This window comes from Antechinus flavipes, chromosome 3 (genome assembly GCF_016432865.1).
Source record: "Antechinus flavipes isolate AdamAnt ecotype Samford, QLD, Australia chromosome 3, AdamAnt_v2, whole genome shotgun sequence".
NCBI lineage: Eukaryota > Metazoa > Chordata > Mammalia > Dasyuromorphia > Dasyuridae > Antechinus > Antechinus flavipes.
The window spans coordinates 358491931-358508478 of record NC_067400.1 but is presented as its reverse complement, the minus strand read 5'-3'; the positions used below and the strand labels follow the sequence as shown (position 1 = coordinate 358508478).

At 33.8% G+C, this 16548-nt stretch overlaps 1 protein-coding gene across 1 annotated transcript in view; it reads left to right on the top strand.

Moving 5' to 3' along the window:
* NCKAP5 (NCK associated protein 5) overlaps nt 1-16548 on the top strand; it is a 1106193-nt gene that overhangs the window by 584924 nt on the left and 504721 nt on the right. Inside the window, exon 5 of the mRNA XM_051985772.1 lies at nt 15022-15155. Coding sequence (XP_051841732.1) covers nt 15022-15155 — 134 coding nt within the window. The remainder of the gene's footprint in view (nt 1-15021; nt 15156-16548) is intronic.

The window sequence follows — 16548 nt, the reverse complement described above, 5'->3', positions numbered from 1 at the left end:
TTTATCTATCTATATCTATATGGATATGGATATATACCCAGATTGTGATTGACTATAGAAGAAAAGAATGGAGGAAATAAAGTATTTCAAGACTTGAATATAAGAAAAGTAGGTTCTTTCCCTGTAATTTCTTACCTGTAAAAATATCCCCCAACTCTGTCATGTAGTGGATAAGGAAGGAGGGAAAAAAAAGAGTACAGAGAAAGGAAAGGGAGGACTGCTGCTAAAGATGAAAAGTGTTCATGGAGTGGGATACTCCTCTTCATAAGCAGGGAAATGGAACTCATCCAAAGTAAAATAGAAATGGGAAGTCTGTTCTTCTTTCAGTTTAAAATCTATCTCAGTAGGGAAAAAACCTATGGATAAGATTTCAATCAAGTGGGAAGATACTTAATTAAATTGACTTCCAAACATCCTCTAGGGGATAGAATAATTAATAGCTACTGTTAATTGTGATCAATTAACATGACACCAGAGAAGAATCTGTGACCAAGGGAAAGGGATGAGTCATTGATTTCTTGTAAAAGTGCCCCCTGGCTCATCAAATGAAACTATAACTACACTTGGTAAATAAAATGAGCTGTTTTTATTACTCCTATAGTTCATTGGAAAGGTTAGAGTTAAGGAGAAGGCTTGGTGTAAAATTAAACAGTTTAGCTGTTTACATTGATCATATTACAATTAAGATTCCCACTTCATTTTGGCAGTGTAAATGCAGTCAAGGCAATAACTAAGTAAAAAAATACTTAACCTATCAGTTTCTCCAGGATGGAATAATATTAGTGCTTGGAAGACAATTTTCTCTAGAATCTTGCTGATGACAAAGAATCAGGGGACCAAGGAATGCTATGAATAGACCTCTTCAAAAATATACAGTATCAGGGTGGAATATAACAGCAATTAATGCTGTTCTCAAAGTAATTTCAATTTAAACTTCCACAATAATTTTATCTCCAGCTTTTCTAGTGTAGTTAAGCATAGACATTATCAAGATAGTTTTGTGTCACTTTTGGCATAATTTGAAGAACATTTAACTTAGAGATAATAAGAATTGTTTTCAAATTCCAACATATTTTAGCTGTCACCTTGGACAAGTAACTTAACCTCTTAGCTTCTATCTCCTCATATGTAACATGGGAATAATAATGTTATTGAAGTAACAGGGTACAGTCAGACTCTCCCTATACATGACTGCTAAAATGATGGGATTGCCCATCAAAATGATAGATTGAGGGGTGATATCCCAAAAGTATATTGGGATTATGGGTCAGTAAAAGAATTTGTAGTTTTTGACCTTCAAATCAAGAAGCAAAGATTCTATTATGCTACTAATAGCAAACTAATGATGAGGTTTGAGAATTGAGACTAAGAGATCCCCTCTGGTTCATGTCAAAGATTCCTTGCGAAAAAATTTGCAAACCCAAAGTTCTTGGCAAAAGGGGATTTATTTACACTTAAGAAGACAGCTTTTTTTAGTGGGCAGGGTCTTGTTTAGGAATTAGCAAAGGTACGTTTACACTGAGAAGAAAATATGTTCATCAATGGGCTAAGTCCAGAATGGCAAATAACTCTTGGTTTGGAATAAGAGAATATATCTTCATCAGTGGGTGTGGGAATACATGGGAGCCACCTGACAGTGGCTGCTGGAGATCCAACCCAGACATGCAGAATGGATCTCCTCTTGGGAGAGGATAAGATAGGGAGACTGAGAGGCAGTGGCTGTTCACTGACCTCTCTGAGAAGTTGTTACCTTGTCTGACCTCTCTCCTCTTTCCTCTGCCTCCAATTTATCTCACACCCAGTCCACAACACCTGTGTCAGCAAAGGCTGCCCTGCAACTCCTTCAGATGTTATGATTCACATCTGTGAAGGCTCTAGGAGAATTGACCTGTCCCTTAACAAATGGGCAAAATCCTGTTAGAACTTATCAAAGATTTGGGGTTCAGAGTTGCCTTTTATTAGTCTTCTGAGATTTATCTGGGTTTGCCCGGGGCCCTTCCCTTCCCACCCCCCTCCAGCTGGAAGCAGTTCCAGAGACTAATCTCCAATTCAATAGTGGGTGGTGATTATGCCCCAGGTCAAGATCTCCAATTAAATGAGATTACTTATCATGAATGAATATGGCCCCTCCCAGGGTTTGAGACTCAGGAATTCTCCCCAAAGGGAGATACAGTTTCAGCCCCTCTCCAAAGGTTAAAAGGGGACACAATTTGCATCACTAAACCCATGATTTTTTTGTTTGTTTTTAGCAAGAAAGGGGTTTTTTAGCAATTAATAAGGGGGAAGACAAGTTCCCTAGCAGTAACCAAGGAGAAGATACCATTAAGGAGGAAGACTCTATTAAGGTATAACAAATGAGGGATTATACCATTGGTTAGTGGGCTAATCTTAAAAAGAAGTAAGCAAGGCAATTATAGTAGAGTAGGTCTTTTATAAAGGAAATATGATCTCTTGGGAATTTGACATCAAAACTAGACTTTCTATTTGGATACAATAACTGTGGAGTTATGATGGTTTGTCAATGCAAAGAATTTAGCTAAGAATTCTATCAGAGCCACCTGAGGTATGGCTATAATAAAAATCCACTGGAACAAAAGGGCTACTTAACAAAAAGGCCCACTTAAGACTAAGATGGTCCCATAAATGTTCCTCCTTGTTTGCCTCAGCCAGTAGCTAGGCTTCTAGATTACATTTTAGTCATTCAAGCTGTCTGTGAATGCCCATCTAGCTACCCAGGACCTTATAAATATCATCTATTTTAGGGATGCAGATAAGATAAAATTATTTTTAAATGCAAGCTATGCAAGTGATAGCTATGATTTTTATTATGAATATGCATGTCTAAATTTTTACAATTATGTTTGTTTTGCTTCACAGAATGAGTTTGGGGCCTAATGAATAGAGAGAACTGAGACACAATATCAGTATGTGTGTGTGTGTGTGTGTGTGTGTGTGTAAATTGCACTTGTCCTGAAGTAAAGGGAAGTGGCACATATCTGGTTCACTTTATCTTCCAGATGTCAAATGGGACAGAGTTTGAAGCCAATAAAAAAGTGAATATTTGGGACTTTGGAGGAGATCATAGTAACTCTGAGTTTTAGCAACCAAAAACTGCCATCAAATAGGAATGATTCAGAAATTTAAAAATACAGTAATATGGTGAATTGCCAAAATCTCAGGAAGAAGAAAATTTTATTAAATATTTTGAATACAAGTAGATGACAATGATGATGTCAATTATAGAAGGTAATATAGCCTTCAAAAGATCTAAAAAAATCAAAAACTCAGACATCTCTAAATATATATTGGAAGATCAAGGAAAATGAATCCATATGTAAGGAGGGAGATGACCTTGTGGATTCCCAAGAGGGAATGGAACTACAATTCCTCAGTGATTTAAGGGAAAAATAAGAATGGTAGAAGCAGAATTTATGATCGAAATAATGAGCAGAATAGAAAAACAGCAACTTGAATCCATAGCGAGAAAGTGAACTCAAGAAACAATATAAAAAACAATTGATTTGGAATGCAAATACATAAAAGTGAAAGACAATTTGGAAGAAGAGAAACAAAAAGCAAGTGTTAAAAGAAAACACTATCCCAGAAGAGACAAAACATATTGATCTTGAGAACAGAATATATAGAAGCATTTTAAGGATTATAAGTCTCTCATAACAGTCAAACAAGTCAAAAAGACTAGAACGCCATAATGTAAGAAATAGTACAAGAAAAATGTTTAGAGTTTCTGAACACAAAAACAAAGATACAAATGAAAGAATTAATAAATTCAGGAAAAAAAAATCTAAACTTGCTACAAAGACACAGAGTAGTTAAGATTAACAATCCAAGTAACAACAATGAAATAACTCTTTCCTTTTGATGAGGGTTGAACCCAAATCTTTGATTAGAGCAAGATAGCAGCAAGTAGCATAAAGAGAGAGCATGATTTACATTCAACAATCTGGAAACCTAGCTACACTTTTGAGACAAGCAGAGAGGAGCACTGATAGGCTTATCTAGGCCTTTTGTTTCTAGGTAGACCTGTTGGTTCTTGTTGCAAATATTTATTGCATTTTGCATCAACAAAATCAATATAACATCACAGTTGTTATACACAATCAGAATGATAAGTTATAATGTCAACTCTGAGGTAATATTTCCCCAATAAAAGATCTACTGGTATTGTAAATCCCTTCCAATGCCTATTAAGACCCTAAATCCCTTTTAGGGTTAGGGACTAGTATAATCCCACTTTATGGTATCTTTCTCCTTAATGATATCTTCCCCCTGGTTAATTGTGAATTCTACCAGGGAACTTATCTTTCCTCTAGCCAAATACTAAAATCCTCTTTCTTTGCTAAAAACCCTTCTGGATTTAGCTAGCTCTTAATAGCATAATAAAATCTTTGCCCTTTGATTTGGAGAAGATCTAAGTCTATAAATTCTTTTGAGATACCTCACAACATGGTGCGTAACCTCAATTTGCTTTTGGGGTCACACACCCACTCTCTTCAATATTTGGTGGCTAAACCCTATCATTCTGATGGCCCATACAGGGAGTCCTGAAACCCTAATGTGAGGGATGTAGAAGACCCTTACCCAAAATGACTACTCAGAGATCATTCAGTAGAAAGCAGAAAAGTTGTTTATTAAAAACCTCCAAAGGATGAGCCATCCTCTCATGAGATAAGAAAGAGAAAGCTTGTGGTAGGAGGACTAGAGAAGTAGTAAAGATATATAGCTTTTATACAAGCGGTTACATCACAAGTAAGAGAGCATTGAGAAGGGAAGGGGGAGGCATCTAATAGTTGTTGCTAATTTGGAGAAATTAGAATGGAAGGTTTCTGTTTCCCCCAAATCTCCTGATTTCTAGGAAACAAAAAATCAGGCTTTCAGGCTTAATCAAGCAGATATTGGTCAAGCTAATAGACTAAATATTGATAAAAGTCAAATGCTGATAAATGACATTACCTCAGGTTAAATACATATGTTTATAGCTGGCCAAGGTTCAAGTACATATGAGCCTGCACATATTATACAGGTCATAGGGGAAACACAAAAATAATGAAAATAAAATACAGAAAAAGAATTCATACATTCCTGTAAGTTCTTCATCTTATCTCTCGATTCCAAACACTAACATGTTTAATGGTTCAGCACCTCTGCACCCCAACACTTCATCTCCAAAAAGGAAAAAGAATAAACTAGAAAGAGAAAGTTACTTATTGATTTAATGAAGTAATGAAATAACAGATACCATAAAATGATCTCTTATTTACATGAAAAATGAGTGTACAAGGAGACAAGGAGACAAAGGTACAGAAGCAAGCTTGAAAAATTATGGACTAAACATCATGGTGATGTTTAGCTCATGGTGAATCAATGTATTTTTGTTGGGACAGAATTGGAGGATGCAAAAAATGAGAGAGAAGAGTAAGAAGATAGAGGCAAATATATGACTCATGTCAGGTCAAAGATTAATAGTTATCTGATTGTTGAAGGACAGATAACATTTATAATTTCTTAGGAGGAACAATTATGGGTAAATGGATAAATACCAAGGCTGGGTAGAGAGATCTAATTTCAATGGTGAGAATCTGGTGTCAGGGAAAAACAATGAGGGAATAAGAACTCCTGGTATAACTGACACCTACTAGAGTGGGTAGGCCTAAACCCAGAGAGGAGATTTCATGGGAAATGGCAAATGTCATGGGGATAATAATGAAATCATGGACATAAGAAAACTTCTACCATGGGATAACATTTCTATTATCTGTAACTCCTATAGCAACTGGTATTTTTAAGAGACAACAGAAAATGGAGAGAATGGTATAAGATCCTCAAGCTGATAACATTGAAACCCATTAAAAGAAGAAGAAAACAAAATAAAGAATTTAGAAGCTTATATTTCATGATGAATACTGGCACTAAAGATGTTATAAATAAATATAATGGCCATGAATCAAATTATAAAAGTATAAAATAGCAGAATGCGAAGGAAAATAATGAGAGAATGAAAAATATTTTTAAAAACAGAAAATGAAATTAAAGTTGAAAGGGAAAAAAGAAAGGAGTTTCCTCCAATATTTAATGAGAGAAATAAGAAAAGAAGTGCATAAGCTAGAAAAAAAAAGGAAGAAAAAAAGGAATTAATAAGCTAAACAAAACTTTAAAACTAGGGAAGTGAGTGACAAATGAAGTGCCATGATTTAAGGGTTAAGGGAAGAAAGTTACTTAGAACAGTTGCCTTAAAGCAGATAAAGTTAAAATAACTAAAAAGACTAAGTTGGGTTTTTTTGTTTATTTGTTTTGCTAAATGGGATGGTTCTTTGGCAATGGGAAAGTGTTGATGATATAAAAGAAACAAGAGATAATAATTTTTAAATGTTTCAAATGGAATAGTCATTTTAAATTATAAACCTTAAAAAAAAAAAACAAAAAAAAACAAGCTATGTAAATGCAATCTGTCATTTTTATATCTGTCCAAAATCATTTAGCTAGTTATTGGTTTGGTGAGAGCCATGCCTCCTAATTCTTTGTGTTCTTTCCACTATGCAAAGTAGGCATTTAATAAAAGGTGATAATGAAAACCTTCAATTAATGTGTGTGAAAAACAGATTTGGTATATTATAGCACTCACCTCTCTGCCTTTTCCAGTTGCAAAGTGTGTTATTCTACTATACCTGGTCTTTGATTTTTAAATTTATATTCCTCAATCTCTAAGGTGTCATAATATTGTTTTCCTTTTTCTCTGGTAAATAAATAATCCTAATCATTGGCTACTAATAAACAATGCATCCCTTCTTCCTTCCTTTCTAGTTAAGAACCCAGGAAGGCCATTATGTTTCTTCTGAACATATCTTTACAATCCATATCAATCCCTCAATTCTGTCATGCTCTTCTGTACAATCTACCCTAAAATATTTATCCTATGAAACTCATATCTTCCTTCCTTTACTAAGGAATAAATATATACATAATCTTTTTGTAAGGAAAATAACTATGTAGGAGAAAGTAATTCACCAATATACCTTTCCTGTATTCCAGCATTCATTTTCAAGATTTGCATATATACTGAGAATGTCTGTTTGTCCTTTTTTAGTTATCTGATTTTGTACACTTCTCTCTCCCAATTTATTTTTTCCATATTTTGCTTCTTTCTTTTTTCTTTCTATGTTTTCAAGTATGCTTCTTTTTTTTTTTTTTTTTGTTTCAATAAAAGCTTTGCTCCTTGTGGATGATGTTATCAGTACTGCTGAGACACACATAGTTGTCTCTAGGCTCCAATCTTGATCCTGATTTATATTCTTCTGTTGTGGCCTACAACATTGACTTATTTTTATCAATTCCAGAAGTCCCTATGTGATTCTTTGTTTCCAGTACAGTCCAATCTTTCATAACTAATGAGAAGATTAATACAGGTAGCCTCCATTAAGAGGAAAATGTTGAAAATTCTACTTAAAAATTTAAATGAGATTGCAATTAGCAGGAATAGCTTAGATTAATTTAGACTAATACTGATTTGCTATAAAATTGATATAAAATATATTCTTTTGAGAAGAAAAACAATTATGAAAATTGCAATTGAATATTGCTGTTGATATGTGCTTAGTTTGTAGGTCTCTGAAAAAAATGAAATGTGTTGCTTTTTGGGGGGCACAATTCTGGTCTGTGTGAGAAATAACATGCTTGTCCTAGGTCTGCATATATGTATTAAAGCACTTCATTATAAACTAAGTCTTGAGAGTAGTTATCCAAAATTGAGATTTAAGAATATCAATTAGTAATTTATGTTGAATGAACAGAGATGGAAAAATACTAAAATACTTATCACATCCTACTAGTTTGTTTTATTTCTACAACATTAAATTGAGTATAATATCGATCTGTTCACCTTCTCAAAAATTCTCATTATATATACTTATATGATAGTTGTTTCAGGGAATCAGTATATTCTCCACAAATGTTTGTACTCAGCACTAGTCTATAGAAATGTTTTTTAATCTTATGTAGTCTTTTCCTCATGGCACTTGCTTATTTATTACTGTCTTTAAGAGCCTTTTCCCTCCATTTGGAATACTCACACATTCATTTCCCTGCATTTTATTTGTTATAAATTATTATTCAATGAGATTTATAGTGGCAATATCAGAACAAATAATCATATCTACTTATTGACTTAACATTTAGAAACTTTTGTGATTTTGTGTCAGAACTACCTGGGGAATTCCTCTTTTCAATTTTTGCATATATCTCTCAAGTTCTAAAATCAGCTACAAGACACATCAAAATAATGTCAGGCTACAAATCTAACTGTCACATCTACTGTATTTGCAAAACAAGCATGCAATATTGTTAACATTATGATGTGCAGTTCTTTTTATCTATGGGCACTTGAGACAGAGCCTGAGCTTTTACAAGGGGGAAACTAAGCACTGCATGCCTGACTAAGTTGCTTGGTCATTTTTTAATTGGCTTGCCCAATGCTATCTCACACCGATTCTTTCAGAACAATCCAATACAATTAAAATCTGGGCTGGAGGTAAGTCAGTATACCCATTGCATTACAAAATAACATATTAATGCTTTGGAGACTTTCAATTAGCCTTTGGTGCAGAGTATGTAGAGCTATCCACTTAAAATAAAGTCAAATGGTGGTGAAAATAAAAAATAATGGCCTTTTCAATGCCTATACTGTGATATATGTGATATAGGCCACATTTATGACTAAATTAGTCTGCCTATTCTTGCATTAAAGTATGTACTTTGAAATCCAAGCCATTAAAATGACAATTTGTCTGCTTCTTTAAAGTATGGATATACAATATTTTATCCAATGTGCAATAATTGTTAAAGACAAATTTTTATGATATGTTGCCTTAATGAAACCTTATAAGATATTTGCTCTCTTAACTTTAAAATCACTGAAAATAAATATGTGACTATGAGCTGGATTATTCTAGTCCCCCAATACTCCTCACAAGCAGAATTCTTTGTGAAATGGGGGAAAGGAAGGGCACACAATGTATTATATTCCTGCTAAGAAAAGAACAATAAGAACTAGATTATTGAAGAAATACAGGGATTTAACTTAGAGAAGAGGAAAGACAAAATTTGGGGGAGGTCCCTAGGCAAAAAGGAAATATGTTGACATGAATATTTTAGAATGACAGTGTATCATCCTGAAAGTATTGAAGGATATAAGAATATAATTTTTTTTTTGGAATAACTTAGGTATATTCCGGTATTTTGACTCTTGATCTAATGATAATTTTACATTATAGTAAAACTTTTGTGATCTTAAAACAAAATAATTTTACCTCTCTGGGCCTCAGTTTATTTGTTTTCAAAATAAGAGATAGAACTTGATTTTCTTCAAAATCTTTTCCATCTCTTTACTTTTTTTTTAATTTTTGAGAGCATGGATCCAATTGAAACTTGTTGGTTATTTTTGGTTTGTTTGTTTTACAAAGGAAAATCTAGATAAGTCTGGAGAGGCTTAAACCAGTTACCACTTAGTCAGTATCCAGTACAACCAGCAAGCATTTATTAAGTGTCTATTATGTGCCAGGGCATTGGGCTAAATGCTGGGGAGATAAAATTTAAAAAAAAAAAAAAGACCTGTCCCTCAAAGGCCTCATAATCTAAGGGAGAGACAAGGTACAAATAACTATGTACAAATAAGCTATATATATAGAATAAGTTGGAGATCATCAAAAGAGGGAAGAAACTGATATTTTAAAGGGGCATGAAAGATTCTGTAGAAGGTGAAATTTTAGCTGAGACTTGAAAGAGATTGGGGAAACTATGGATGGAGTTGAAGAGAAAGAGAATTCTGGGTATGGAGAATAGCCACTGAAGTTCCCAGAGTTAAGAAATGGGTTGTTAATGTGTGAGGAACACAAGGCCAGTGTCATTGGATCAAAGAGTTTATAGAAGGTAAGTAAAGTTTAAGACAGAAAGATAGGAGGAGGTTAGATTATGATGTGCTTTGAATGCAAAATAGAGAATTTTATTTTTGATACTGAAAGCATTAAGGAATTTATTGAATAGAAAAGATGACTGACTTGCTCAAATCTGTGCTTTAAGAAAACTCATTTGACAGATGTGTTGAGGATGGACTAGAGTGGGAAAAATACTTAAGACAAGATGACCAAACAAAAGGCTAATGAAGTAGTCTAGAGATGAAGTGATAAAAGTTTGTATAAGGGTAGATGGAGGAGCATTAGAGGAAAGAAGGGGATATACAAAACACATTACAAAGGTAAAATTAAAAGACTTTGGCAATATTGAATATGGAATGGGTTGCAAAAGAATCTAGGATGACATCTTTCTGGAAAGAAAGTGGTACCCTTGACATTAACAGGGAATTTAGGAAGGGGAATAGTTTGAGGGGAAAGTTAATTTTGGACACATTGAATTTAAATTTCTAGGGGACATCCAGTTTGAGATGTCTAAGAGAAGAGATGAAATTTTGGAGCTGGATAAGTAGATTTGAGAATTATTAGCATAGAATTAGATCATTAATTATAGAAACCCGTCATCAAATCCATCAGAGCTGAGGAGATCATCAAATGAATTTGTAAGAAGGGAGATAATTAAAGGAATCAGGATGGATCTTTGGGAGTCACACAAGTTAGTAGTTAAGTCATGAATGAAGATTTAGCAAAGACAACTAAAAAGGAAGAATCAGAGAGTTAGGAGGACATCTAAAGACAGTCATTTTATGTAGACCTAGAGAGGAGACTATGAATAAGAAAGAAGAGGGTGATCAACAATACCAAAGGCTGTAGACAATTGAGAAAAGAAATTAAATTTGACTATTTAGAGGTTGTTAATAATGTTGGAGAAAATAGTTTTGGTCAAATGATGAGGTCAGAAATCAGACCATACTGAGTTAAGAATTAGTGAGAGGACTGAAAATGGAAACATTGGTTGTAGACCCTTTCAAAGAATTTGATGGTAAAAGATTGCAGTAACATGGTAGATCAAGTGAGAAGTTTTCAATGATGGAAGAAACATGGAAGAGAGATAGCGGAATCTCTATCATGAAATCTATTTCAGTCCATCCATGTGTGCTCTTCTTTGTTCTATTCAAAAAGTACCAACATTGTTCTAGTCATCATGTTCAAAACTTGTCACCTTTATCTACTGCTCATTCTGTCTTACCCTACATATCCAATCAGTGGACGCAAATTATTTCTACCTTTTTATATCTCTCCTTGATCTATTTCTATTTATTACTGCACCACAACCTTGCTTCAGACTCTTACCACCTTTTACATGGACTATTTCAATAGGCTTCTAATTGAACTGTCTGCTTCCTTTCTCTCCTTTCTGATCCACATTCTATGCAGTTGTCATTATGATTTTCCTCAAGTTCAGTCTGACTACATCAATCTCTTATTCAATAAATGTTTGTGCAATTACCTATTTATTCAAGAACAAAATATAATTTCATCTTCACCTCATTTAAAATTTTAAGTTTTATGATATGTAATTATTGCAAAACAATGCATGTAGATTACACATATATGATGTTTTTCATATTGTTTACTATCTTAGGGAGGGAGGAAGAGAGAGAAAATTTATAACTCAAAATTTTACAAAAATATGAATGTTAAAAATTGTCTTTACATGGAATTAGATGTAATGGGCCAGAACTCTGGAGAAATATACTTGAAGCAAGGATTCTTACAACAAGGTGTTAACTCAGTGGAATTGATAAGACAATGGTTATCTAGTTTAGCATGGTAATTAATAGTACTCTAGTTCAATATGATTGATTTAATCTTATAACAAATAATGGTTCCATATGATATAATGATTGGCTTATAATCAGTATGATGAATTGATTTAATTGTAATAGAGCATATAAACTGGAGATAAACTCAGTCACAGAAGAGAAGACTTGACCAGCTGCATGGTGCCTCTCCTGCCTTCATCACTTCTCCACAAAGACCAAGGACTTGAGCTGGACCTGAGATCCTTCAGAGTGCCAGTCTGGACACTATATTTTAATCCACCCCAATGTGGGGGCTCTAGAAAGCAATTGTATTTTTGTCACCCCAACTTGAGGGCTCTAGAAAGCAGGAGGTTACATTGAGATGTTCAGACTGCTGACTGGCTGACTGAATGAGATTGCTGACTCAGACTGGGAAACTGAAGGAGACAATAAAAACTTTGGACTTTATCCTTGACTATTCTTGTGGTTATTATTCTGCTGAGATCAAGGCTGGTCCAATGTCCCTCCAGAAAGCTAGTCTGGACATTATAATTGGAAAAATTAAATAAGGGAAATATTACATGTATACAATTTATAAATAAACATTCAAATACAATTAATATAAAAATACAAATGTTTTCACTGATTATTAGCAAAATCAGCAAGGTTGCAGCAGTGATACTAAGGTACTGGTAATTTATAATTTCCAGATGTTCTCACCAGTAAAATCACAGGTCATTTAAATTATTGTGATATCATGAGATAGAGAAAATCAGTGAAAAGTCAAGGTATTGGAAAATTGTCAATCATACTTTCTACAATAGAAAAGGATAAAACTAAGGATAAGATATTACATATGCTTCCAGGTATGATTGCTTAATTAGTTTTGCCTAATTTTTTTTTAATACAAGGGAAGGGTTTAGGTCAAGATTAAATTAATTAATTAAGTTTTTCTTAAAGCATCTAAGTGCAGGGATAAAAGTACAAAGAATGATAGCAATTCCTACTCTAAATTGGTTTGTATTACTGTGGAGGAGACAAATAAATAGAAATATGTGTGAATATGTATTCATCTCTCTTAATTACATCCTTCCATTGATTATTTCCAATTTATTTCCAAAGAGCTTGTTTGTGTCTTATCTCCTAATTATTAAATTAGGAGTTCCTTGAGAGGAATTGTCTTTTGCTTTTCTTTTGCATCTTTAATTCTTAGCATAGTGTTTGATACATAGTAAATACTTAGTGAATTTTATTTATTGATTATTTAGAATAAATGTATGATAAAGAAATAGAAAAATATACAAAGTAGGTAGAAATAAGGAAGTTTTGAAGGAGGATACTAGAAGTTCAGTGTTCAAACAGAATATTCTTTGAATAAAAAGCATAATATAAATGTGACTTACTAATTCTATTTATTATAGAAGTAGTGAAATGTGAGAAGGATGAGGATATGGATAGGAGGTCTGGGTTAGAAAAAGATTGTCTCTAGAATAGAGTCAGACTCACAAATATATTTTGAACCTTCACTATATATAAAGTCCTGTGCAGAGTAACCTAGGTAATAGAAGGAAGTAGGGAACATAGGTTGTCAAAAACTTGTGATCTACTACATATGCTTAAAAAAAGATACTTAAAGCAGTAAATCAGGTGTCATTGAAAATTATTATAAACAGGAAGTGTTAGTAGAAAACAAAAGAAAGAAAAATCACTTTCAGCTATGATATAAGAGAGGACTCATGAAAGAAGTAGTATTTGTACTGACTCTTGAAGGATTTGAATAAGAGAGGGCATGCCCAACAGAAGAAATGTGGTAAGCAAATGGGAATGCCCGAGTGTCATGTTAAAAAAAAAAAACAAACAAACAACAACAACAACAACAAAAATGGTAGTTATCTGAGAAAATAATTATAATATACACTATGTTGCACAAGTCTTAGTTTTAGTTCAAGTTTAGTAACTATAATGAGAATTGATGGCTTAAAACTATATTAAGTTTTTTGGGATATAATGTGTATTGATTTAAGGTCTTCAAGTGCCTTTTTTCAACAACAATCTTTTAAGATAATGCAAATAGTATTTTCTTTTTACATGAAGAAACTGAGGTATAGATAGATTAAATAAATTTTCTAGTCACACAAGCCAATATCAGACATAAAACTTCTAATCTAAGTCCATTTTCTTATTAGTATTATTTAACTAGATCTTAGGCAGCATTTTCCCAGGATGTAGAAAGGGGAGAATTTGCCTATTGATCTTGCATTCTGAAAGTCTGTGGATCTACTTGATATGTTACCCCATGATAGATAACTCAATGTGTTTTCTGATCTCTTTGTTTTTCCTTTTTTTCCCTTTGACATTTCAAATGTCAGTTCATCATAGTTAGGTGTTCTACATAATGGGAAACAGGACTGCTTCACTTGCTAATACTCAAAATGATAGCAAATCACTGCCCTTCACAAAGGAAGGTGACATTACTAATTCACCATTTAAAGTAGAAAAACAGTATGCTGTTTTTTTTTTTTTGTATGAATATATTTAAGTTGAATCATTCATGCTTTTCCTAATTCCTCTTGTAACCCCTGGAACTCTTCTGCAGGATGAGATAGAAAGCTAGGCTTGCTTGCAGAATGTGTGGTTATGTAATTCATTATATTCTCTGTATTAACCTTAATGGACCTTAGAAAGATTTAATCTAGGACTCATACTTCATTAGCATTGTAGACTAGCCAGCTGAATTGACTAGTCTATATGTAATAATGAATAATTTTCCTTTTTAAAAGTAGAAATGCTGAATGAGCATAAGAAGTCATGACCACATTCAATAAATTTTTGCCAATAATCTTGCATGCTAATCCATGTATCAGTATTACAAAATCATTGGCAAATTTTGCTCTACAAATTTTAATCTAGACAGTGTTTTTGCTGAATCAGATATTTTTCATGTTCTCAAACATTTGGTTCAATACTCGCTAGTACATATCATGACACATAAATAAGAATACTTCTTCTCTGTAATACTTGTCTATGTGGTTCCATGGATCTTTCATAGGCAAAATTAAGTGGGAGTTCTTTTCATATTTTATAAGATACTGCCAGAGAACTAAAGCTGTCTATCTAGATACACTTCTAGAAGGATCTAAATGTCACACAGTTCTAAACCATTTACAAATGTCATTTAAATCATTGATATATTTGATGTATGGTTGTGGTTCAATAATTCATATAATGTCTCATCTTATCATAAGCCTTAAGAAACTCTTCCTTACTTAAAGCCGTTTGTTTTGTACCCATTCCAGCATGAGAAGCTGATACTTGAATTGGAGGAAGAGAGACACTTAAGACTTCAAAGTGAAAAACAGTTACGGGAGGTGACTTTGGAGTCTGAGCGAAGCAGAGTTCAAATGCGTGGCCTGCAGCAGCAATTTTCAAGGTATATTTCATGCACAATCTGGATAGATTATATCACAGTGTGCCTGGTCTATGAGGTGACCAATTTGAGAGAACAGGGAAGAAGCATTATGAGTGTTCAATGAAATGGGTCATTTGAATTACAAACATTTATATCTATATGTATTGTTATGTACTCTCTTATTTCATTTGAGGTCATTTCTTACTGGGGCAAATCTTTCTGTTCCCCACCCTTCTGTGTTTTGGCTAGTTAGGGACATCTTTCTAGTATCATTCAATTACTGTTGACCTAGATCTTAAGTTATAGCTCAAATATGGAGCCTGGTACCTCACTGATGCTGATTAACTTTGCTTCATTTGATGCTTTTTGTTTGGGTAATCTGCAAGTTCTACTCGACTTTATGCTATTGTATCTATGAAGATAGCAATTTGAGCATGATATCACAGTCCAGATTGCTTATGCTTTCTGACAAGGTGTGAAAAAATAGATCCTGCTGTTTGGAGAGTTACATTATTAAAAGCATTGAAGACTAATTTCTGGCAAGAAGTGAACAAAAAAGAGAATTGCCTTTTCATAATGGATAACACTAACTTGAAAGAACTTTGGTTATTCAACTATCTTTTACATTTCATTCTCTTGTCATCAAAAATGTTAGGCTTACCATCTTTAATGATGTGTCGTTGCAAGAGGACCATATGAAAATCATGGACTAAGGGGACTCATAGGATAAAGAAATGAAAAAAAAAATTTAGAGATTATCTAAGCTCTTTTGGGTTAAGTATCACTTGAAAAGAACTGTACTCACTATGCCATAATACCTGTAATTTATTCATTTTAATAATGAGTATATGGAAGTGTAATGGGCTGAAGGTTGAGTTGATGCACTGAGGTCCCAAGTATGTGAGGCTAAGTAGTAATTGGACCATACTCTATTAATATATAAGCTTGGAGAAAGAATGGCCCCGCCCACTCTTTGTGCAAGTCCTGATGTGTTGTATAGGAAATTACGTTTTTGGTGGGTGGAGGCAGGGGAGTGGAGAGGGAAGCTGAAAGAGAGACTGCTGCCTGGCGTCTTGTCACAGCTGTTCACATTGCTATCACACCCGCCCTTCACCTCTGATCCTCTTTTCACCTGCAATCCCCCTTCATTTCTGCTAGCTGGCTTCCTGTCGCAGCTGCCCATATTGCTATTGCCATCCTTCTTCACCTCCACTGAGAATAAAGATTGAAGATTTTTCCCTTAACCTAAATTCCTGACTCCAGCTGATTTTAAATACGCGGTCATCACATTTGGCACCCAACATGGGGCTGTTTTTCATTCCCTGTGGCAAAACTGTCCATTCCTATCTTTTATAAGGCTCAGCTAAGTTAATGCTGGGCACTGAAAAGGCAAATCTTTTCATATCCTCCTTAG